At 39.0% G+C, this 25,697-nt stretch overlaps 1 protein-coding gene across 7 annotated transcripts in view; it reads right to left on the reverse strand.

The window, feature by feature from the left end:
- CDIN1 (CDAN1 interacting nuclease 1) overlaps positions 1-25,697 on the reverse strand; it is a 215,832-nt gene that overhangs the window by 112,439 nt on the left and 77,696 nt on the right. For all 7 annotated transcript variants that reach the window (XR_006218681.1, XM_042989197.1, XM_007097626.3 and 4 more), the window contains 3 exons: positions 11,339-11,418; positions 10,934-10,983; positions 5,008-5,075 (listed from right to left, as the gene is read on the reverse strand). Coding sequence is in view for 6 of the 7 variants with exons in the window: in XM_042989197.1 (XP_042845131.1) it covers positions 5,008-5,075; positions 10,934-10,983; positions 11,339-11,418 (198 nt within the window). In the remaining variant the exon portion in view is untranslated. The remainder of the gene's footprint in view (positions 1-5,007; positions 5,076-10,933; positions 10,984-11,338; positions 11,419-25,697) is intronic.

Below are 25,697 nucleotides of genomic sequence, written 5' to 3' on the forward strand. Positions count from 1 at the left end.
TCCCCTGCCTCTTGTCCCACTATTTTCCTTTCCTCCCCTGCCTTTACCCGTGAGAAGGAGGCGGGGGGGGGGGGGGGCGCGGGGGAGGGGGAAGCAATAATAACAAAACATGGCCTTATTCATCATTTGAGAGATAAAAGCCAAAACATCTCTATCAGCAGTTAAAATAGGTTTTCTATTTTGTTGATATCCGAAATGGAACAAACCCTTAGCAGAGGGGATATGGATGATCACAGTGCTTGCTGGGTCAACCCAGAGTTTAAGAAGGGCTCCCTGTGAAACCTTTCCAGGAGAGGGGAGTTCCGAGGGCAGAGCAGCATGGAGACCCTAGGCTTGCCTCCTCCCTGAAACGCAACTAGATCAGCAAACCATTTTGCACGCCTAGGAAACTGATCTGGGGATTAACACAACAATCTGCATAACTTGAGCCACACAACTCAGCAGCAGGTATGTGGTGTGGGGAGGTGAGCTGGGGGAGAGAAAAGCCAAGGAAGGTGGGGCGCCGTTTTTTATGGAGGGAGGACAGAGAAAGGGAAAGGGGGAAAGTGCGGTACATTGGGATCGTGCAAGAAAAGCACTCCCCAAAAGCAGCTGGAGAGAAGGAGAAAGAGCGAAGGAGGGCACTTTGTGCCTCCCAGCCTAGGAGTGGGCAGCAGGTTCTTCGTGATCTTCTCAGACTTTAAATGCTGACCTATAAATGTTAGTTCTATATTAACTCTCCTTGGAAAGAACTGCCATGAACTTACCTGAAACTTAAACTTATCTAAAATTTTCCTGGCAGGCTCCATGTTTGATTCAACCTCTATTCCTGTGTTCCTAATGGTGCCTGCCCAAAGTAAGCACTTAAAAGACATCTGTGTGCCGAACCACCAAAAGCAAAGAGTGGTTAGTGTAGTGGTAAGGCAGCCAAGCTAATGAACTCAACTAGCCATCCTGGAAGCACATGGTGACAGGAAGGCAACGGTGAACACGAGCAGGTGAGTAAGTAAAATTCTATCACCACTTCAGGAAAAGTAGCTTATGAGCCAGCAGCATTTTCTTCATATGTAAAGGGTAGCTCTTGAGTTTTAGTATAATCTGTACCTTTCTTTCAAATGTTTGATAGAAGTAGCATGACAACAGCCTTGAATGCATTTATTTTCATTATCAGTATAATCAAGTGAATACCTACAAAGATGCCCAAGAGATGGAACTATGTTCTCATTGAGTTGGAAGTGGTATTGTGTGACATCACTGTGAGCACCCGAGGATACAGAAACGCTTATCATCATCTTCGCGCTAACTTGCGTAGAGATCATGCTCAACAAAAATTAGTTGAAAAAGGGGCGCCTGGGTGGCTCAACCGGTTAAGCATCTGACTCTTAATTTTGGCTCAGGTCACAATCTCATGGTTCGTGAGTTCGAGCCCCATGTCGGGTTCTGCGCTGATGGTGCAGAGCCTGCTTGAGATTCTCTCTCTCCCTCTCTCCCTGTCTCTCCTCAAAAGAGGAGAGTGTCCCGCACTCTCTCTCAAAAAACTAAACTTTAAAATACATTAATTAAAAAATTAGTTGAAAAGAATGCATGAATAATAAAAGAATTATAAGAACTCTGAAGAATTGCTAGAAATTATCTGTATTCATTTGCTTATAGCCTATCTCCCTATTAGACCATGACTTCACGAAAGGAGGGACTTCACCTGATTTAATGTCTAGTTCCTAAGATAGTACCTGACTCAGTAACTTGTTTTTGGAATAAATGAATAAATGTATGAATAAAACAGATTTCTTAGTTTGAAAAAGTAAACATTTATTCAACTTTGATTTCTCTGAATACAATGTACCTATCCGTAGAAGTGCAAATGGATAATCTATAAAATCGGATAAATCCATGAGTATACACAAATCTTCAATGAAGAGGACTCTTCTTTTTTTCTTTCCAATAGTGCTGGGTTAAATCCTGTGCCACAGCAACTGCTCAGTATGTGATTATGGATCAAGGAAAGTAAAAAAAATATTAGGGTTCAGAGAAAGGGTATTTATTTATTTATTTATTTAATGTTTATTTATTTTTGAAAGAGAGAGTGAAAGAGTGCAAGTGGGGGAAGGGCAGAGAGAAAGGGAGACACAGAATCCAAAAAAGGCTCCAGGCTCTGAGCTGTCAGCACTGAGCCTGTGAGATCATGATCGGAGCCAAAGTCAGATGCTTAACCGACTGAGCCACCCAGGCGCTCCCAAGGTTATTTATTTTTAAAAAGGTCAGATATAATATATATTTTATAAAATTACATATAGAGCACAATGGGTGGAAAATTTTAAATGGGATAAAAAGTTTCGGGGAAGTCATAATTCTTAAGGAGGGTTAACATGTAAAATAAAGAATCCTTGTCTTTTCAGAGTACTGGTCAGATTAGAAACCAACAGAATGAGAAAGACAGAAAGAGAGGGAGAGACCTTACTTTGGCTTATAGAAGATTCAAAGTATAACAAACATGTTTGTAATGTCTCTGCAACAAAATTCAAGATGTATATACATATAAACAAGAAAACATCAGATTAGAGGCTTATTTATATGCCAATATTTTTCTCCAGTTCACTTAAAATGATGATCTATGGGGGCACCTGGGTGACTTAGTTAAGCATCCGGACTCTGGATTTCGGCTCAGGTCATGATCTCATAGTTCGTGAGTTGGAGCCCCATGTCAGGCTCTGCACTGATACTGTAGAGCCTGCTTGGGAATCTCTCTCTCTCTCTCTCTCTCTCTCTCTCCTCCTCCTCCTCCTCCCCTGCTTGCTCTCTCTCTCTCTCTCCAAAAAAATTACATTAAAAAAAATAAAATGATCTAAGTTTACCTGGCAAAGTACTTTATATCTAATTAATCACTGTGAGGGGGTATTTACAAGGTAAAAGAACAGCCCATAACAATCTTTCACACAAGGCTTTGAATTCTCATGTTTTAACCTGTAAATAAACATGTAACAATTCAGCATTAAAATGCTTAAAGTGCATAGATAAAATTAACTTCTTTGTATGCTGATAAGGAGATGCTTAAAAACATTACATGGAGTCAGCTAAACATTCCATAACCCATTTATTTTAAAGATCAGTTAAGTATCACCTTTGGGTATGCTTCAATAAAATAATTATCTCTAGATCCTATAGCACAGAGAACTAGATGGGACCCATCAATATTAAGTCCCCATTCTGAACTTGTATGCAAGTGCTAATGACTCTTTGGCCATGTTTCTGCATGCATGGTCTTTGTTAGCCAAGGTCAAACCAGTCTAACACAGTTCCCAGAACCAAGGGACTCAAAGGACCTGGAACTCAGTTAAGCCTTGGCTCTTCCTCCCTGTTGGGGTCTTCTAGTTCTCAGGAAGGAAACAGAGAAAAGCTAGGCTAAGCAAAGAAATGATGCTGAGGGCCTGACTACCCATAAGCAGATGGTGCTAAGAGTAATACCAAGCAGTCCTGAAAATCTGGTGGCTTCAAAACAGTAAAACAGATTTGGCCATGCTATATTGGCCACTATCTGAGTGATCAATGTGATCAGATACTTCATAACACTATCAGAACTCCATAGTTCTAAGACGTATGTCATGATGATGCATCATGGGTCATCCATTCCAACGGGTTCTGAGCCATTATATAGTCTATGTCTGATTAGATTTTTTCTGTAAGATGGTTTCTTCATTGTTTGTAGTTATCTTCAACGGACAGAACTAGGAAATATGGGTGCTATACACACACACACACACACACACACACATCTGTATGCATATTTAATTTTTTAACCTAAGCCATGAGTTTATGCTTTTACTTCCAATATTTTTTATTAGATTTTAAAAGGTGATTTCTATCTAATTTACCCTTTCACTAGGCTGAACATTTCAGCTGTCCTTACATGAAAAACCTTGCTCCTTTTACATATTGAAATTTAATTCATTAATTTGAGGCCATTGTCCTAATTTATCAACTTTCCTTAGCCCCTATTAAAGAATATTTATGAGATCTCCTGTCTTAAAATTATCAACAACCTTATAACACATTCAACTCCATTGTCCAGTTCATTAATAAAAATATTGAATACTAAGACTTAAAACAGACTTTTTGCAGGCTTGTCTTCAACATCCCTCCCCAGCTTGACATAAGACTATTTAATGGACTTTACTTGGTCAAATCTTTGTCCATTCTGGGACAAAGATCGTGTAATCCAATATTCTGTGATTTTTTTTTTCCTAAAAAAACACCCCACACTATGAAGACTTAAATATCTACATACAAACAGATGTGTAAAATGCACACTTGGGTCTGTATAGAACCTTTATAAATTACCACATTTACAATGGAGAAGAGGAATTAATTCACTGTAGAGTGCTTTATGGTTTCTGTGATCAGTTATCACATGTATACCCTTCAAGGCTTATTTTTAGTGCTTCACATGTTGAAAAAAATAACAATCTGTAGCAGGATCCTACATTGGCACATGAAAAGACACACGGCCATGTATACATGTTATATTTTTAAAAATCACACTACATGTATGGTGATCACACTAAATCTATCATATAAAAATAATAAAACCTTAATATCTGGCTTTTAAGGAAAACTATCCGATTCCACACATGAGACAAACATACCCAACATGAATTTTTCCAGCTACTCTTTTTAACATATAAAGCATCTTAGAGACAATATTTCTTGTGTTTCTTTTGCTCATCAGGCCTAGATTATGGCTAATACCTCATGACACCAAAAGTAATACTGCAACAGATATTAAAGCACTTTTTCAGCCACTTATTCTATAAAATATTAATTGCAAGCCTGTGCATGTGCTGTATAGACAGGGATTAGGTAACCGAGTTCCTGCTCAGTTCTAAATCAATGAAAGATAACGTGCACAGCATCAATCATCATCGTTCTCTCTTCCTTTAGCACATAGTAGGTGCAAGTGGAAGATTTTTAAAAATATATATTTAAGCACTCATGGAGATAATACAGGCTAGAGAGAATGTAAGTAATACTTACCTAGGAAAGACAGGCTTTTCTCCAGAAGCAAGTCTCTCAGCAGGACTTCATGCTCATGACCAATGGCACTGGACAGGTTAGTTAAGGACAGTAACACAGGTGGAAGTAGATCATTAAAAAGAAAATGCTGATACCAGGTCTCTACTTTCAGATGAAATGGAAAGTGGAGGTAATCATAGCAACGATTTCCACACTTAGCCCACATCTCTAAGGAAAGAGATTTCTATACATGCACCCTCATTTAAATGGTTCCATGGAATTTTCCTCATTCTGTAACATTTACATGCCTTTTGACACATAAAGATTTGTAAATGGATGTGTACTTCGTCTTCTTTGAAAGGAGGGGGAGTCATTTTAAACATCCTTTGTACTATGTTAAAAATCCCTCAATTCAGGTTAGTACATTTATTGAGCACTTACTAAGTGCGGCAAAGTATCCCAAATTTCTAGCCCCTGTTTCACTTTCAGCCTGCTGCTGGTGAGCTTCTGCGAGGTGGGAAGCAGAACAGCCAATCTATCGAGAATTGTAGGTACTCTGGAAGGAGGTCATCCAGCAAAGGACTGCGGGTTGGGGTGCTGGTACAGAAGCTGTTTCAAGTCTTTCTATAGTGTGTTCCAGTGTACTCATATTATCATCCAACACAGAAACAGATACACACAGGCACATATAAATTCTCTGAGGGATTACTATGAGGTCGGCACTATGTTAAGTGCCATATGTATGTTGTTTCATGCTCAGTTATTATCATCCTTATTTCACAGATGAGGACACCAAGGCTTAGAAAAGAATCCGCACAAGTCCACACGGTTAATGTGTGGCAAAGCGGAGGACCTGAATGAGATCTCTACGAAGTCTTTGTTTGTGGCCTCCATACAACTTCTTGAAAAGTATTAAAATTAACTATGTGAAAATAATGGATACTAGCCAACAGTTCTTAAATACCATAGACTAAGCCTTGGTGCTAAACACTGGGGGTATCATCGTTTTTGTGGGCGAATTCCTCAATAACTTTGCTTATTTTATTGTTATAGTGTCACAGACTCACTACATTCAGCTACTCATATATGCACACGCCATTTGTTTCCTTACCGTCTTAGTCGTTGACAACTCCATGCTGTTCAAACCAAAATGTAGGTGTCCTAGACTCCTACCTGTCTCTCACATTCCTCTCAGTTCGTCAGTAGCTCTTGTTGGTGCCAACTTACAACTAAATATGATACTTGCCAAATTTTTACGACTTCCTCTGCTGCCATCCCAGCCTAGCATTTCTTTAAAAAATTTTTTAAATGTTTATTTATTCATTTTGAGAGAGCGAGCACGCATGTGTGAGTGGGGGAGGGGCAGAGAGAGAGGGAGAGAGAGAATCCCCAGCAGGTTCTGCACCACCAGCACAGAGCCTGACATGGGGCTCGAACCCACAAGCCGTGAGATCATGAACCAAACCAAAAATCAAGAGTCGGATGTTTAACTGACTGAGCCACCCAGGTGCCCCTCTTTTAAAACAAAAAAATTTAATTAAAAAAAAATTAATTCTAGTAGAGTTAACATACAGTGTTATGTCAGTTTCTGGTGTACAATATAGTGACTGAACAGTGCCACACAATACCCAGCGCTCATCACGACAAGTGCACTCCTTAATCCCCATCACCTAGTTCACTCATCCCCCCACTACCTCCCCTCTGGTAACCATCAGTTTGTTCTCAAAGTTAAGAGTCTGTTTCCTGGTTTCTCTCTCTCTCTCTTTCTCTGTTTTCTTTTTTTTCCTTGGCTCCTTTTCCTTTGTTTTGTTTCTTAAATGCTACGTATGAGTGAAGTCATAAGGTATTTGTCTTTCTCTGGCTGGCTTATTTCACTTAGCATTATGCTCTCTAGATCCATCCACGTCCTTGCAAATGGCAAGATTTCATTCTTTTTATGGCTGAACAATATTCCGTTTTGTGTGTGTGTGTTTGTGTGTGTGTGTGTGTGTGTGTGTGTGTGTACGCGTACGACACACACACACTGAATCTTCCGTATCCCTTCACCTGTTGACCGACACTTGGGCTGCTTCCGTATCTTGGCTGTTGTAAACAATGCTGCTATAAACATGGGGTGCAGGGATCATTTGAATTAGTGTTTTTGAATTTTGGGGGTAAATACCCAGTAGTGCGATCGATGGATCATAGGGTAGTTCTATTTTTAATTTTTTGAGGCACCTCTATACTGTCTTCCACAGTGGCTGCACCAGTGTGTGTTCCCACCAGCGGTGCACAAGGATTCCTTTTTCTCTATGTCCTCGCCAACACTTGTTATTTCTTGTCTTTTTGATACAGCCATTCTGGCAGGTGTGAGGTGGTGGCTCACTGTAGTTTTAATTTGCGTTTCCACTTGGGGTATCATCTAATTTAACTTTCACCACCACCACATGAGTAGGTACTACTCTTAGTCCCATTTTTACAAATATGGAAAGCAAAGTTCAAGAAGGCTGAGGAACTTGCTGAAGGTCCCATGGCTGGTAAATAATTAAATCAGGAATAGGACTTAGGGGTACCTGGCTGGCTCGGTTGGTAGAACAAGTGACTCTTGACGTCAGGGTTGTGAGTTCGAGCCCCACGTTGGGTGTGGAGATTACTTAAAAGTAAAATCTTTAAAAAAAGGAATGGAAGTTGGAATTCTGCTATATTTTCCAAAAGGATGCGCTTGCACAAAGTCTGAAAAGGAGTGTAATCCTATTCTGGTACTTTGACTCTATCAAGTGCATTTGGCAGTAATTATCTAATTCTCCATTGGGTAAGTCAATATGGTCACACCGCTCCTCAGCTTACCCCATCATGCACTGCAAGAGTCCAATTTAAATGAAATAAAATTTATGCATTATTTGTTAAAAAAAAAAATTCCTAGAGAATCATCTGCCCTTTATCAACACATACAGGTTAATACCATTTAAATCATAATTCAAGAGATGAGGCCACTCATGTCCACCATCAAAATGCCCCAACTCATAACTGCATTTTTCCTTCTGTTGTTCCCTCTCCCCACTATGCACGTGGCTGTGCTTATTTAATTTCTAACTAGAAAAAAAAAACAAATAAAGGAACAAATTTTCAAATCATAAACTTTCACACATTTGCAGAGTCCACTGAAGACATCTGCTGAAGATCTCTCAATGGTTTCTCATTAGTAGGGGCATCCCGCATTTTAGAACTAAATTATTTACTTCTAATCCACATAAATGCGCTCTCACTTTTATTGTTGTAAATTATTCACATCTCAAATGTTGAATCATGAAACGGAGGTTACTGATGGTACAGAAATGAAACCCACAGCATTTTAAGCTTCCTGCATCAACCTCTTTCCTTGGTGCTCAGTTTAAGTCTTTGGGTAATAGCTGGGTCCTGGAGTCACACTTTGGAAAGGTGAACTGGCTGGTTTCTCACACCTTTTGTGTCCGTGAATACATCTGTGGCAGGAAAGGTGTGGATGGACATGGCTGTGCAGGAAAAAATGTAGAAGACACCAAAAGAAAAAAAAGAAAGCACAATGACAATGTATGTACTCTTTGCTACCGTGCTTTTCGTGATGTCTTATTTGTAAATGACCAATTTACTTTATTCTACTTACACAAATGTCTACATGTAACATTTACATAATGGAGTAAAAAGATTTTGCACCTATTCTATTTACTAAATGTGTACTTTCTTTCTCACAAAATGATGTAATTTACCGACAGTAAGCAATGTAAACATTACTAAATTATCAGAACAACATACAAATAGCATTTTCGCTCACACGGAAAACTACTAATTTTTATTCAGTGTGAAATAAAGTAATTCCTGTGGATCCATCTAGGAAACATCTATGCAAGCATATTTACATTACACGAAACTGCTACTACCTCGGTGCAAAAATAAAATCAGTTCTCTATAAATTTCCCAGCTTGTTTTATTTTGTGTGGTGAAAGCAATCACCGATTTGAAATTTTGCAAAGACATGCTTCTTGATTATGCTTTTCTTAATATAAACATATAAAAAACACAAAGTCTAGAAAACAAAGCTTATAAAAACAGTAATTTTACTGGCAATAGGCATAATGGAACTGCAAAATTATAATCTAGTCAGTGAATGCAATTTATAGACATACATCATTATCTTTATCAATTGAAACCATGTACTACATTAAATTCTATTGGCAATAACACAGCCAAAAAAGGAAAAGTGAATGATGGCAAAAATGTAAAGAAAATACTCTGAACAGAATTTATAATGCTCTATAAGCAGAAAACACTTAGACTTTGTCTATAATAATACCTATTATTGATGTATGGCAGTGACCATGGGGCAAAACTTGTAAATAACCTCACAAGCCATTTTCTTAGCCAGCAATACAGCAATCTAGTTTCCCGTAAGCATCTCAACTATTACTGAAAAATAGCCTCCTGGCATTTACAAAGCAGTTGACTTCATACTTAGTCCATGCATATATAATTAGATAGTTATATTTAAAATCAATATGCAATCCTTCAAAAGACATTATGCTTTTAAAACCTTAACTTTAAATTGATTTTTAACTATTTTATGTGCTTTAAAATTAACATGTAATTCCGCCCCAGATACTCTGAGATGGTGTTAGTTGTTATACAAATGTGCTAAACTTTATCACTGTAGCAACATGAGGTTGGCACTCCTACAATTTCTAATGCTATCATTAATTTTATACTGAAAATAGAAGTATAGTTTCACTTTGGTCTAATAAAAAGGCAAGCTTATGGCAGGGCTGTGATTTTATTAATTTAAACTACATTGGTGGTGGGGGGGACACACTTAAAGAATAAATATATAAAGGACTATCATTTAGGTAGTGAATATTCTTACAAGAGGGCTCTGTTCAAAGATTGTTTTTCAAAGGGTAACTTTATAAAGAAAATGAGTTTCTTTACAAAAATTTTACGGAGTCTAAGACTTTGTGAAACAAGACGGGATATTAACACACACACACACACACACACAGGACTTTCAACACAAAGCTTCCTGACTAGTCACACTGAGTCTCAAATAGTCAGAGTGCTACCCATACTCACAAAACCTATACTAGGAAGGCCTTTTACAGTATTAAGAAATGTGAGACACATGGACTCAGGTGGAATAGGATTTTCATTTAAAAAATTACTAGTTGTTTACTCTTTAAATAGCATTTTTCCACCAAGGGGTATCAAAATTCTCAGCACTGCCACAGTAATGCTAAAGGTATTGGTGGATAACGTCCTACTTCATGAAGTAGTGAATGTTTGCTCAAATCCCGTTTCGAGAAGAAAGTATTAACTCTTTAGTAATCTCATGTCTCTAATGAAGAGTGACTGGACACCTGTTTTTATAGCCTTAAATTCAGTCCAGAGGGAAAAATTAGCTTGGTTTCTCTCAAACTGTTTATTAGGGATCCAAATGGCAGCTTGGGCTGTAATCAGCATTTAAGCAACAAGAATCTACTGCCCTTTCAAAAGCGATGGCCTCCGTGGCATTTTAATCACTTCCTCCTTTAACTCCAGGCTCCACATTTATTCTAGGGAACTCAACTGAATTTGGCTCCTTTTGTATGGAATTTCGTTCTCTCTTTTTTCAGTGTTCACTGGATTGGTGAGAGACATTCCCAGACAGTAGGCCACGTGCTTCATGATTCTGTCCCTTTAAACTCCCTGAAAACGAAGCAGTTTGAGATAACGTGTGAATGTACAACTGCTGAACTGACAGCCTCCCGTGGCCCATCTGATTTTCCTTAAGCTGTAGAAAAGGATGGTCTGCAGTGACCCTCCAGTTGATTGAATGTAAAGTAGAAGGGTATGAAATGTGTTTTGTGAAGCAGAACTTTATGTCAGGTTAAAGCTAGACGCATCTCCTCCACTGAGTCTGAGCTCGTCAATTGTGCACCTAAAATTTTATGGGAAAGGATACTGTTTGATGCAGTCTACCAGTGGTCCATAACAGCAGTCGTTCACGATGCACTGTGGATAAAACACAGAAGGGGGTCTGGGGTGACTATGAAAAGGGTTACCGTTAACTAGTATCCTAAAAGCAGTCATTATTTTCCTTGAAAAAATAAAATAAAAAAAAAAAACCCAGCTATCAAAAGGCTGTTAAGATTTAATCACAGAAAACAAAAATCGCATGCTTTTTATTCACTATAAAAGCAAGCTATTAAAAAGTGAAATGCTCTTCTCGCAAATATTGCATTGCCATTTATGGTGCACCCTGACCTCAGTGATAGTTTATGATGACAGTAATTAAATGAGGTTTAAAATCCTTTACTCCGCTAGGCAGATAGCACTGCCACTGAAAATAGACAGCTGTGATTAATACCTGATAGACCTGATTTGCTAGAACTCCATCTGGAATCTGAGAAGGGTCCCGTAGCATACTATTTATAACAGACTTGGAGGCTGTAGGAGAAAAGAGATGAACTGTTAACAGTCAACATACTTCTAATGCAGCATGAGGACTGACATGTACCTATATACACACAAACTATGCAAATGAAAACATTACTGATACTAATAATTTTTTCCTTTTTTTTTTAATCGAAGGGAAGCTTTTAATTAGACCATTTTGCCAAGTTTATAAGCCACACTGCCAGATTTGAAGATGACCTAATTTTTCCAAGGTAAATTAACAAGTACAGACCTAAAGCATATGTCTCCTTGCAGATCAATTAGCTCTGGAAAAGCCCGCTTGGGGAAAAAACACAACATGAACAATCAGAGAAGAAATGTTTACCTTTTGCAGGTTAAGTATTTTCTACCTAAGCAGATGTACATGGAGAACTTAGTGAAGGCAGGTCGGATTTCAATGATGTCAATAAAAACAACTTTTAGCCACGAAAGCATCTCTGAATTCTAAACCTTTCTAAAATAATTCTCATCAATTGCCACAAAATATTATGTCCGGGTCCCAGATGAGAAAAGTAGGTAAAACTGACTAACAACTGAAAGAAACTTAAGGAAGAAAAAAAAAAAAAAAAAAAAAAAAAAAAATAATATATATATATATATATATATATATATATATGTGAATTTTTATCCCAGAATATGCCTCCTCATATCCAACTGTAAATTAAATTGACCTTACCCCAGGAAGTACTACAGAAGAAAGGCTAGGGGAGGCATCTAACGAAGAATGCTCTATCAGATCATACCCTTAGCAAATGGAGGCAAGAGATTCTGGCCCTGCTGTTTTCTGTAGGCATGTGGAAGCCAAGATAACCAGAACTCCTCTTCCTCTGCAAGGGAAGAAGGCAAGCCTCTAAATTAAAACTAAGTCAAGTGGTGCCTAGGAATCAATCCTTCCAAGTCCTCCAATGGGATGATTCCCAAACATCCAGCAAAACGGCTTAGGGTCTATCCACACAAACACAAACTGAAATGCATATTGGACAATTCTCTAGTTAATAGAATGAACGCAGACCACAGATCAACATCAATCACATGGAGATGATTTTAGTTTTTTTTTTTTTTTTAGATTACTATGTTCTTTATCAAGTTCAACACCATAAGAACACTGACAGATATGATAAATGTTAGTAAATACTGTGTAAAGAAATAAGGAAATTACATCTTTTTCACTTAAGCACAGCACTGAGTCCACAAAGAAAAAAATGCAATACACTTTTTAAAAATTATTTCCTATTGTTTAATTATTTCCTATTCTGCACGCTTATAACAACGTTTACATACTTAGCCATTTGTAAACATGTGTTTGTAACCGCAAGTGTAGAAGCCATATCTGGAATCCTAAAAAGAGCATCATCACCAGAGTAATACTAGCCAGCCCTATCTCTACAACTAGCTCTTCAGCCTGGGCAAAGTTGTGGAACACGGAACCTCTCAGGCTCACGGTCTTCTGTAGAAAATGACAATACTATCTAAGCGAACCACCTTCAACCTTTCTCGTGTGCCTCAGGAGAAAAAAAGCAACAATGGCTGTCTTGTTGATGTTGTCAAGTTTAAGTGATAGCAAGAACCGAATCAGGGGCATCTGGGTGGCTCAGTCGGTTAAGCATTGGACTTGGGCTCAGGTCATGTTCTCACAGTTCGTGGTTCGAGCCCCGTGTCGGGCTCTGTGCTCATAGCTCAGAGCCTGGAGCCTGCTTTGGATTCTGTGTCTCCCTCTCTCTGCAACTCCCCTTCTCATACTCTGTCTCTCTCTCTCTCAAATATAAATAAACACTAAAAAAAAAATTAAAAAAAAAAAAAGAACCAAATCAAAGTTAGGCATTTGCTTCACATAAGCTTAAGTTAGACTTTATTATCTCTGTAAAAAATGACCATGGCTATGTGGTACAAATACTGGGAAAATGAAACAGCCAATCTTGTCACTGTAAAAGAATAGATTATTGCAAAAACAGTGTTAAATAGATAGTAATGCACCTGCTAACTTCACTCGATTTTCCCAACTTAATTCTAAGGCCTGGCCAGCTGGAGGGGACCAAAGCAGTTGCTCATGCATTTGGTGACCTTCTCTGAGGGTTCTCTCTCTGGTTGGCCCCTCAGTTACCAGACAGTAATGACAGACACATTCTTTTAAGGTACCCATGATGCCATACTATGTCTCCAAGAAACAACAGCACCTTCCCCACATGTACTTGGTTATAACTAAGATGTTCTACTGTTCTTACACCATATAAGGAAAAGATTATCAATCTATAAATGGACAGATAACATGATCAAAAGTTCTATCCTTTGGAAAATTACTGACCGCATATCAAACTGTATGATAACTCAAGGCAAACCATAGATCAAAGGCTCTTTTTTAAATAGAGGAGAGAAGGGGCGCCTGGGTGGCTCAGTCAGTTGTGCATCCGACTTGAGCTCAGGTCATGATCTCACAGTTCATGAGTTTGAGCCCCATGTCAGGCACTGTGCTGACAGCTCAGAGCTGACAGCTGCCTCAGATTCTGTGTCTCCCTCTCTCTCTGCCCCTCCCCCACTCTCACTCTCTGTCTCTCTCTCAAAAATAAATAAATGTTAAAAAATGTTTTTCTTAAATAGAGGAGGTAAAATACTCTAGGATATAAGAAGATGAAGTCATTTATTTTGTGAGAGAAGAAAAGTAAATATTATAGAAAAAAGAAACTAATGACGTCGTAATTTTCTTCACAATATAAATTTTTTAATAGTGCTTATCAGAACTAAGAATCATAGCCAATAAGTTTTTTTTTTAATTTTATTTATTTTAATTTTTTTAACATTTATTTATTTTTGATACAGAGAGAGACAGAGCATGAATGGGGCAGGGTCAGAGAGAGAGGGAGACACAGAATCTGAAACAGGCTCCAGGCTCTGAGCCATCAGCACAGAGCCTGACACGGGGCTCAAACTCATGGACCGCGAGATCGTGACCTGAGCCAAAGTCGGGCACTTAACCAACTAAGCCACCCAGGCGCCCCAAGTTTTTTTTTTTAAATAGCCTGAATATATTGAATAGAACACTATTCAAATCAGAGAAAGCTTGTGAGAACAAGTCAATCATTTTAAATTGAATACTAAAAACTATGTATTGAATCCACATTCATTTTAAACTCAGTAAAATGTCTTTTCCTTTCCCTATTTTTTAGAGCAAGACAGAAAGTGATAATAAATAGGGAGTCAAGGCCTTGGCCACAGACCCAGGATATGCTTGGCCCCCATTTGCAGATTTTAGCACTTAAGCTTCATAAAAGTCTACCTGTGTCTCAGATCCAAGGCAGAGAGTGCAAACTTACTTTTACACACATACACTGAAGCTAAGAACCGCCAGAGGGATGAGCAGTATCAAACAGGTAAGGAAAGGCAGTTGGACAATCCTGGAATGGCTAAGAATAAGAAGGGCTCAAGGAAGCCAGGGCCTTTCATACAAGCTGTCCCTGGGCCAGCTACTACCTAAGCCCACGTTGCATCCATCTTTTTTGACCATATGTAGACAGGAGGCTTAGGTCTTCCATAACCTTTCCTAGATGCATTCATCTGTTGATTTTTCAGTTCACCCCTGTCACTGCTTCAATCGATTGCTAGAATTTCAACTTTCTACCAACCACGTATAAGGCAGGAATACATGAGTCACTTGGGGCTACATGCACAAGGATAGGAGAGAACTGGTACCTGTTAAAGCATGCTACAGAAGACAGGCAATAGGCAATGTCTGGACTAAGGCATAATGCTGAAGATTATGATCTGCTTTCTGTGTAATATTTCTTTTTTTTTTTTTTAAGTTTGTTTAACCTGAGAGAGACTGAGACAGCACATGTAGTGGAGGGGCAGAGAAGAGAGGGAGAGAGATAATCCCAAGCAGGCTCTTTGCTGCCAGTGCAGAGCCCAATGCAGGACTCGAACCCACAGAACTGGGAGATTATGACCCAAACTGAAACCAACGGTCAGAGGCTTAACTGACTGGGCCACCCAGGCACTCCTGCTTTCTGTGAAATATTTCAAGAGCCAAAAAAAACAAACATCCGTGCACCCACCACTCTGACTTAATGTCTGGATCTTCAATTAAATTTACCTTAGATAGTCTAATATTAATTTGTGTAAACTTTTTTATTTATCAGTCTTGCTAGAGGTCAGTTCATTTTTTCTAGTATTTTTAAGAAACTAAATTTTGGTTTCATTGATTCTCTCTACTGCTTCATTCCTTCCAATTTCATTTAATTCATCCTTTTGTCCTCATTATTTCTGGCTTTCCACTTTGAGTTCATTGTATTATTCTTTTACAGACTTACTATCTTTGTCATATAAAATTTTAATCTTTTAACATATACTTTTTAAGGCTATAATTTTCCCTCTAGATTCTGCTTTAGCTACATGCTCCAAGTGTTCTTCTTATTTATTTATAAATATTTTATAGCTTCCATTATGATTTTATCTTTGATCTATAAATTATTTAAAAATTTATTCCAAATTTCTAATTTGACCATACTGGTCAAAGTATGTGATGCTTATATTCATTTGGGGGTATCTCTTTGACTTCCTTTGGTGTTTTCATTTGCAATCAATTTTTATAAATATTTTACAGATCTTAAAAAATAATAAAGTTCCTAATTTTCAGATACAGGGTTCAGTTATGTCTAGTAGGCCAAGATTTTTCATTGTATTATTTAAATCTTCTGTATTCTTCTTATTTTTTCATTAATTTTAAACAGACCCATATCTAATCTAATCATAACTCTTTTGTAATTCTGAGTACAGTTGACCCTTAATCATATGGGGGTTAGGGGCACCAACCCCCTGTGTGGTTAGCAGTCCCACATATAACTTCTGACTGCCCAAAACTTAACTACTAATAGCCTACTGTTGATAGGAAGCTTAACTGATAACACAGTCGATTAGCACATTTTATGTTATATGTATTACATACTATATTCTTACAATAAAGCTACAGAAAAGAAAATGTTAATAAGAAGATCATAAGAAAGTGAAAGCATATTTACAGTACTACACTGTATTTATTTTTAAAAATCAGCATATAAATGGACCCATGCTGTTCAAACTCATGTTGCTCAATGGTCAGCTACATAAGGAATTTAGAATGCACTCACTCCAATCAGGAAGCCCCGCTTCCCCATAAGCCTGCATGTTATTGTGTCTATTGTTTTTATCTAACCACCTTGTTGGTAAACATTAAGTCCTTAGTTTTTGTGAGGGCTAATTTTATGCCAACTTGACTGGGCCACAGACAGGGTGCCTAGATGTTTGACAAAACGTTATTCTGGATGTGTCTGTGATAGCGTTTCTGGATGAGATTCACAATTCACATTTGAATTGGAGTAAAGCACATTGCCCTCACCAAGGTGGATGGGTTTCATCCAATCAGTTGAAGGCCTGACCAGAATATAGAAGATAAGTTTTTTCTGGCTGATTGCCTTCAATCCGGGACATCAGTATTTTCCTCTGGACTCAAACTAAAATACTGGCTGCTCCTGGATCTCAAACTTGTAGGCCTTTGGACTGGAACTAAACCATTGGCTCTACTGGGTCTCCAGCTTACCTACTGTAGCACTTGGGACTTTTCAGCCTCTATTATCACATCAGCCTATTCTTTATAATAAATCTCTCTCTCTCCATATACATATATACATATACCACACATAACTGGTTCTGTTTCTGAGTACTCCAATGGTCTCTATTTTTTTACATGTTTGATACTTACTTAGATTTATGAACATTTGCCCATTTCCTCTTTCAGTATTGCTTTTTGAATTCAGCTCTCTGCTTTTGTATTCAATATCTTTGCTAGTAAAGCACCTATGTATTCATTCTTTCAGATGGGACCAATGAATAGTAAAATCTCTTAGTCTTGTTTTGCCTGAAAATAACTTATTTCTCACTTTTGAATGATAATATAGCCGGGTATAGAATTATAAACTAAGAGTCATTTTATTTCAACCCTTTGAAGATACGAGTTCACTGTCTCTTGACATTTGTTATTGATAAGAACTCTCCTATCAGTTTAATGATAATCCCCATAGAATTAATCTGTCTTTTATCTCTGGCTCCTTTAAAATTTTTCTTTGATATTCAACAGTTTCATCACTGTGTGCCTGGACATGGCTCTTTTAATTTAAGTTTGCTTGGAATTAGCTGTTTGATGAACTTACGCATATATGCCCTTAACCAGTTTGAAAATTTTGAGCCATTATAACCTGGGCTTCTATTCTCTCCTTCTGGAACTCTTATATTAGACATCTATCAGAAGGCCTTATTACTGTCTCCTATGTTTCCTACTCCTATAAAGTGTTACTTCCTTTCTATTTATCTCTTTTGTTATATACTAAAAGTGCTTTCCTTAGAGCCATCCTAAAATTCACTAACTTTTATTCTAATTCTTCTAATTTTCTTCTAATCTTTTTTCTAATCTAACACTTCACTCATCTAATGAGGTTTTCACTTCACAATGATATCATTTCCAAATTTTATTGTTGTTTTTTTCCAAATCTATCTGCTCTTTTTTCATACTAATTTCTATTCTTTCCATTATCTAGTTAGTTTTTAATTTATTTGATCAGCTTATATAATTTTTTTGGTTTTAAAATGTCATCTTATAGATTTTCTTATCTCCAGTTCATGGTATGCAATTTCTCTATCTGCCTCCCTACCTACCTATCTTCTATGTAACGTAACGTTACATAACATATAACATATAACATATAACATATAACATATAACATATAACATAACATAACATAACATAACATAACATAACATAATATAATATAACATAACATTAGTAGTGTTCTCCTCACTTGGTTTGTAAATTGTTAGTATGAACTTAATTTCAGCAAGAATTGTTTGACCTGCACTGTGGAAATAACCATGACAGTGTAGTTTCATGTTTACTTTTGCAGAGACCAGTTTTATTACTGATTTCTGAACTTGGGCTTCCTGTACTATAAACAAGAGCCCAGGTTTAAACCCAAATCCACAAATGGTGCTGACCTATTTCTAGTTTCTCTCTACAAATGCCCCACAACTCAAGACCATATATAGGAGGCAAGCTTCCTCATCATTTTCTCCAGGCAAGTGGTATTTCCCCAGCCCTTTCCCCATGGTTTGGGCTGTCTGTGGAGGTTCACTTCCAGCTCATCGTTGTGCATCTTTCCCTCTGGGGAATTAAAATCTCAGCCCCAACTCCTCCTGTCCTTTTCTAAAGCTAACAACTCTACAAAGTGGCCCTACAAAGTGAGAGCCCCAGTTTACCAATCTGAATATACATTCTCTCTCCATTCCTTACAACTAGAGATTGAATTCCTTTTGTTTGAACTTGGTTTTGTATTTTAAAAGATTTTTGTTTGTTTCTTTCTCCAATCATTTCTTATGTCTTTGTCATGGAAATATGGCCCATCAACAAAAAGCTCCTTCTGCTATGTTGCTGAAATTTTTAGAAACTTCTTAGTAAATTCCAGGGAAAGCCTGTTTCCTTGTTAATTTCTGTGGAGTTAAAAGTTATTTAAATATATAAAGAGAAGATCCTTTTGACAAATTGGAGCCACAAACAACAGAGAGAAGGGCAGGTGGCCAATAAGTGGGTAGGTTGTAAAGTGGAGCCACCTGTGTCATCTCCAAAGTCCGCTCTGCTGTGGAGGGTCTGGCTGGACCAGAGAACAGCAGGAGGGTCACTGGTGGCTAGAAAATGAATTGTTACCCTGACTCCTCCAAAGGCTGCTGCCACGTCACAGGCCAAAGTACCATGATAATCGTCAAGCTTCACAACTCGTTTCTGCGGTTTGAGAATCGGTTCCATCAAACTGTCAAGTATAAACCCATGTTTTTGGAGGGGGAGGCTTTAAACAATAAGCTCTTAACATGCTCATGATTTGGCAGTTTAAGCTGGCTTAATGGAGATAGCTTCTCTTAGCGTGACATGGCTTGGAGTGGATTATCTGGGTGCTGGAGGGTTCCCTTGGATCACGACTCACTCACACGTCTGGCAAATCTGTGCTCGCTTCCACCTCAGCCGGAACTACGAGTGAGGAACCTTGATTCCTCTCCATGTGGGCCTCTCTAAGGTCTGCCTGAACTTCCTCTTGACAAGGATTCCAAGAGCAAGCACCCCAGGGAAGCAGGCAGCAGCTTACAGTTCCTTGTGACCTAGCCTCAGATGTCACACAAGACCATGTTTCTTTACATCTTCCTCAAAAAAGGAAAAAAATGTGCCTTCTGAAAGCAAGATGAACTTGGAAAACTGTGCAGTCTGACACTTTCAAATGGAGAGGCAGCATGGAACGGTGGTTACTAGCTGAGCCTACAATCAGGCAGACTGGCCTGGTTCTTCCACCCACTAGCTCCATCATCTCAGCAAGTTAATTAATGTCGGTGACCCTCAGTTCCCTCGTCTGTAAAAGAGTGTAACACCGGTGCTTACTTTGCTGGGCTGTTGTAAAGATGAAATAAAATAACACACGAAGCACATTTAACATGCTCCTTCAGACTTGGGCAGCTGAAGCTGTCATCCTATTGCTTTGGCTGAGTTAGATCATGGCGCGGCATGCATTCTGCCTCTCAACACTGCATTATCAATACATACGTCACTCGTTACCTTCTATTGTCAAGAAGGTAAAAGAAGAAAGACTTCATGAGATATGTATACAGTCGGGGGGCTGTTCTTACCAAGTATATGATTGCCGCAGCCTTGGAGAGATAGCCAGAAGTGACTCTGTCCAACAGGCAAAATTGGACAATGCCAGATTCTCCCTTCTTACACGCCACCCCTGCCACGCCCCTCTGTGGCAGTCAGGGTACAATGCGGAATCCCATCTGTCCTTGTGAAAGAACCTGGGAGAAGTCCTTCACACATTTGTGTGTATTAGCTCACCGTGCTCTCACTCCATGGAGGGGGGTGGGGGACAGCGGCTGTATTTTAAATCTTGTCTATCACCACATAAGGAGGTTTTTTTCCCTTACTTCAAGCACCAGCAATCAAGCGCGTAGAGACTTTCCCCCAAGTCACTGACATCACACCCATCTTTATAACTCTTCCTTTCCTTGGCGTAAGCTCAAATAAGCGGTGAGCCACTGCTGGAAGGAACTGGGGCAAATAAGCAGCTACATCCCCTATGCTCTGAAGGTCCCCGGAAATCCTGCCCGCTGCCAACAGTGCCTTTTGACTAGGTTACACCTGAGGTAAAACCAAGACTAGACCATATCTCGTTGGGGCCTCTGATCTAAGGTCACAAATAGGTTGAAGCACAACAGGTGAGCCAGCATGGGGCTGACTGTGTACTGGCTGGCAGCCAGCAGGAGGAGAAAAAGGATGAAGTAAGAGATGGATGCTACTGCGATAAAGACGAGTCGGGCCGTGTGGAAGGAAACTGACGTGCAGACAGAGAGTGCTGTGAGGACCTAGTTCTCCCTCCAACAAGAAAATACAATCGTTGCAGTTAAACAGTCTGCGGGGAAATGCAGCTGCTCCCAGAGTGCACCAAGAGTTTGCCTTTTCACGCGGCTCCTGCAGAGGCTGGGCTCCACAACGGCTAAGCCTAAACTACCAGCTACAATCTAATCTCTTTAAACGCTGGCTCAAGGCCTTTGGCCATCCAGGTTTAAAGGTCCCAGGTTACATGTCCATGGGAGCTGGCCTGCCAATGTCTTTTCTGGACATTTTGAATATTGCCTGTGGCCTGCGGGAGCTTCCTTACTCTTGCAGTTGGAAATATTTCCCCTGGATAATTCCAGGCAGCCCACTAGCTCTCTCACCGCACAAAAGTGATCTCTAAAACAGTCTAATCCCATCTGACAATCTACATAAGCACTATCTTTTAACATGAGGGAATCTTATAGGGGCAAATTAAATTTTGCTAACTAGCACATAATCATGTAAGAAATAACTTCAACTACAGTCATCAAATAAAAAAGGTATCATGGGGACGCCTGGGTGGCTCAGTCAGTAAAGAGTCCAACTCTTGATTTCGGCTTGGGTCATGACCTCACAGTTTGAGAGACAGAGCCCCACCTCGGGCTCTGCGCTGACAGCATGAAGCCTGGTTGGAATTCTCTCTTTCTCTCTCTCTCTGCCCCTCCCTTGCTCGTGTGCATGCTCTCTCTCTCAAAAAATAAATGAACATTAAAAAATAACATAAAAAACAAAATGTTTCAAAGAAGTTATTATGTAAAGGCCAAGAGGAAGATGTCTCTAAAACAGGAGTCTACACACTGATCAGATTCTTGTTTCAGGCCACTACACACCATCAATTCTTATGCCATAAACATACACTCAACAAGTATTTATTAAGCATCTGATTAATGCCAGGAGTATACTTAATTCCACCCCTCCTACTCAGCCACCTCCAATTCTACTCTCCAAATCTGGAATGTTCTTCCTTATCTTTCCCTCAGCCAGTTCAATTCTCACCTCTTCCAGCAAAATTCCGCCTTGTTTCCAATCTACTTGCTCTCCCCTACCTCATATAGGGGAGGGAATTCATACCGTTTCCCAATCATTTGGCATTTGATTACACATTACTTTGTCATCTGTTGACAGAAGATTGATCAAGATGCCAAGACATGAAACCACGACACGCTTAAAAAAAAAAACCAAAAAAACAAAACTGGGACACCTGGGTGGCTCAGTAGGTTGAGCGTCGGACTACGGCTCAGGTCATAATTTCACGGTTCATGAGTTCAAGCCCCAGATCGGGTTCGATGCTGTCAGTGTAGAGCCCACTTAGGATCCTCTGTCTTGCTGTCTCTCTCTGTCCCTTCCCTGCTCACGCTCTCTCTCAAAAATAAATAAAACATTAAAAACTTTAAAAATCTTAAGGAAAAAGGGATGTTCAGCACGATATAGAAAAAAAGATGCTGCATTTTCTTAAGGTTATCTGTAAGTATCTGAGGGCTTTTTCATGGAGGATTAAGTTCAACCTCTGGTCACCCCAAGAAGATAAGAGATAATTTTTACAAGTTTATTACTGGTTCTGAAGGTAGAAGGTTTCAGATTTCAAGCTTGGCTTTCAGTGGTCCTATGTTGGTCTGGTCTACATAAATCCTGCTTAACCTTTTCTTTCATTATAGCCCACCGAAGGAGATTTTTTAGACATTTTTTCCTTAATTTTCCCCCTTGAAATTTTAATGCCACAAGTATATGGCATATCTGTTAAAGTGATATCACTCCATTTGAGAACACGTGGCTCATGTGGAGGACTAAGGAACAGTTTATGTGAGGTTGCTCAGCAAGCTGCTTACCAACAGAAATATTTCTGTTATCATCTCAAAGTTGTTCTATACGAGTTACTCCACAAACTGCTGAATGAGTTACTAATGAACTACTCAAAATTCAAGTCCTGCCTATATTCCCTACTGTTACAGTAATTTTTAGTCCAATGGATTTGGCTTAATTTGAACTTTTCTCATTATGGATGAGTAGGTCTTAAAAAAAAATAAATACAGGGGCGCCTGGGTGGCTCAGTCGGTTGAGCATCCGACTTCAGCTCAGGTCATGATCTCACAGTCTGTGAGTTCGAGCCCCGCGTCGGGCTCTGTGCTGACAGCTCAGAGCCTGGAGCCTGTTTCAGATTCTGTGTCTCCCCCTCTCTGCCCCTTCCCCGCCATGCTCTGTCTCTCTCTGTCTCTCAAATATGAATAAACGTTAAAAAACATTAAAAAAAAAATAAATAAATACATACATACACACACACACACACACACACATCTTTCAGAAAGTTTAGACTAAAAACACGTAGGACACAATGGGTCCTTAAATGTTGACAACATCTAATGCCACGTCTCTCAAAGAGAAGAGTGCTTAACGCTGGCATAGGCGTGTGAAATGACTTTCTGAGCACACAAAACATTTTTTTTCTTTAGCACTTATGGATTATTTTTATAAGTACTTTCTGTGTATGGCAAGAAATTCTAGTTTATCATTTAAGGTAGAATTATAAATTTCCTCTCTAAAATAGAATTAAATGACACTTAAAAATTTTCAAATAAATATAGTATATTTATTATAGTACATGTGGTACAATGCAGATATGGAAAAACTGTAAATGTACCCAAATTTCTAAAGTTTCAGAAACACTAGTTTAATATTTGTACAAAGTCAGCCGAGTATTCAGGAAGGTGGGGGTTACTCAGTCTACCCTACAGCAAGTTTTCATTTCTAAAAATGAACAATAGCCAACATTTACTGAGTGCATACTGTATGCTAGGAATCATTTTAAGCTCTGCACAAGTATTAATTCATCGAATGCTCAGAATATATCTCCAAGGTGGCTATCCACATCTTAGAAATGAAGAAATTAAGACACGAGGAATTTAAATAATTTCCCAAAGTCCCACTCCCAGTCAGTGGTGGAGCCGTGATATAAATAAACATAGTCAGTTGGGATCATAATTACCAGTCTGTTCTTCTTCGGCACTATTCCCTCATGGTTTTCAAAAGTAACCGGAAATGTTCTAGATTAATGCATCCTAATTCCACAAATAACTCAAGTTTTCCAATGGTATTCCTCCTCCCTCCTAGACCTCCCTCCAATTCAAATATTAGCCATTACAATTTCAATACACTTAGGGGCGCCTGGGTGGCTCAGTCGGTTAAGCGTCTGACTTCAGCTCAGGTCATGATCTCACAGTTCCTGAGTTCGAGCCCCTCATCGGGCTCTGTGCTGACAGCTCAGAGCCTGGATCCTGCTTCGGATTCTCTGTCTCCCTCTCTCTCTGTCCCTCCCCCGCTCACGCACTCTGTCTCTCAAAAATAAATAAACATGGAAAAAAATTTAAAAAACAATTTCAACACACTTAGTGTTCCAGATAGAACAAATATACATCCACAAAAAGAAGCTGAGCTCTCTGGTCCTAGCTTATGGGAGCTCAGCACATCAAATAACACTGACAGTTGAGTCACAGGTGAAAAGAAGGCTAGCTCAAGGTCAGGGGAGACAGCTGATAGCAGCAAAGACCTGCCAAAATTTCCTGGGGTAGCCAAACACCTGGCAAGATCACAAATATCTTATATATAAAAAGAAAGAAAAATGGATGCTTCTATAGGTGACACCACAGTGGCTGCTGGTATGACCAAGTTTACCTTATTCAGTGAGGCAGCAGTAAGTCTCTGCTTTGCTAGCTGACTTCGAGAAGCCTCTCTCACAATTCCCTCTGGTAGCCTGCTCATTTATATCTCTTGTGTTTCCATTTGCTGGCAAAGACCCATACCCCATCATGGTGTCTGCCTCGGTGCATAATTAGAAGGCAGTTAATTCTAAGTCATTAAAAGTGTTGCCCAGGATTGGAAGGATTCATGGAAAGGGAGAGAGTACGCAGGGCATGAACGTGTGTACTTTTCTGACAGGCCCCTAACCTAATGAGAACAGTACAAACTAAACTTCAGATTTCTTAAATTTTAGGAGGGGGCAGATGGAGAAACAGAGAGGAAATTTTAAGATAACTTAAAAAAATATGAAAATTCACACACTTTCAGTACAGTGAAAGAAACATTTCCTGGGAACTAAGCCCATGTGACTAATTACAGCCAGGGACAGCGCTTCTATTCAGAAATAACTTTCGTCTAATTCTCCTGAGAAAAATCTCAACAACTTTCAAGGAAAACACAGCTATTCAATTTCTGCCCATTATCCAACACAGAGATCTATCTTTCAAATACTTTATTAATTACAGGGGGGAAAAAAAAACAGGTCAAAATTCTCTGTATCAGACAACCTAAGCAATGAAAGCAAAGTAGGGTCAGTCTCTTTTTAAGAACAAATACCATAAAAATATCCCACCAGGTTAGAATATTTTTGCAGAGGTTTTGAAATTCTCGGAGTTTTCGAGAAAGCCTATATTTTGGTCCCTCAAGCAAATGAGCTATTCATTTAAATGAACAAGTTAGTAGCCTGATCTAAAAATAGCTGTACAATTAACAGTGTACTATATAATTAAAATCCGTATATCATTAAATTATGCGGACGTTAACTTCACTATGAATTCTTTATGTAATGAGACAGTTAAAAGATACATTTCTTCAGTTGTAATTAATCTTTCAGCAAGTCCGCTGAGCACAATGGCAGCACAATACTGTGCCAAAGTGAGAGATAGGGTTTACAAAGAGTCATGCTGCAAGCTCTTGGGGCTTCTGGAAACAAAGTGTGTTAAGGGAGAAGTGCAATTAGTCTCCAAAGGGAAGTTACCAGCCACACTCGTTCTGTATGCATCACCTTTGGACGCCCCAAATGACAAATCAGTGCTGGAAAGTATTCCAA

This window comes from Panthera tigris, chromosome B3 (assembly GCF_018350195.1).
Source record: "Panthera tigris isolate Pti1 chromosome B3, P.tigris_Pti1_mat1.1, whole genome shotgun sequence".
Taxonomy (NCBI): domain Eukaryota; kingdom Metazoa; phylum Chordata; class Mammalia; order Carnivora; family Felidae; genus Panthera; species Panthera tigris.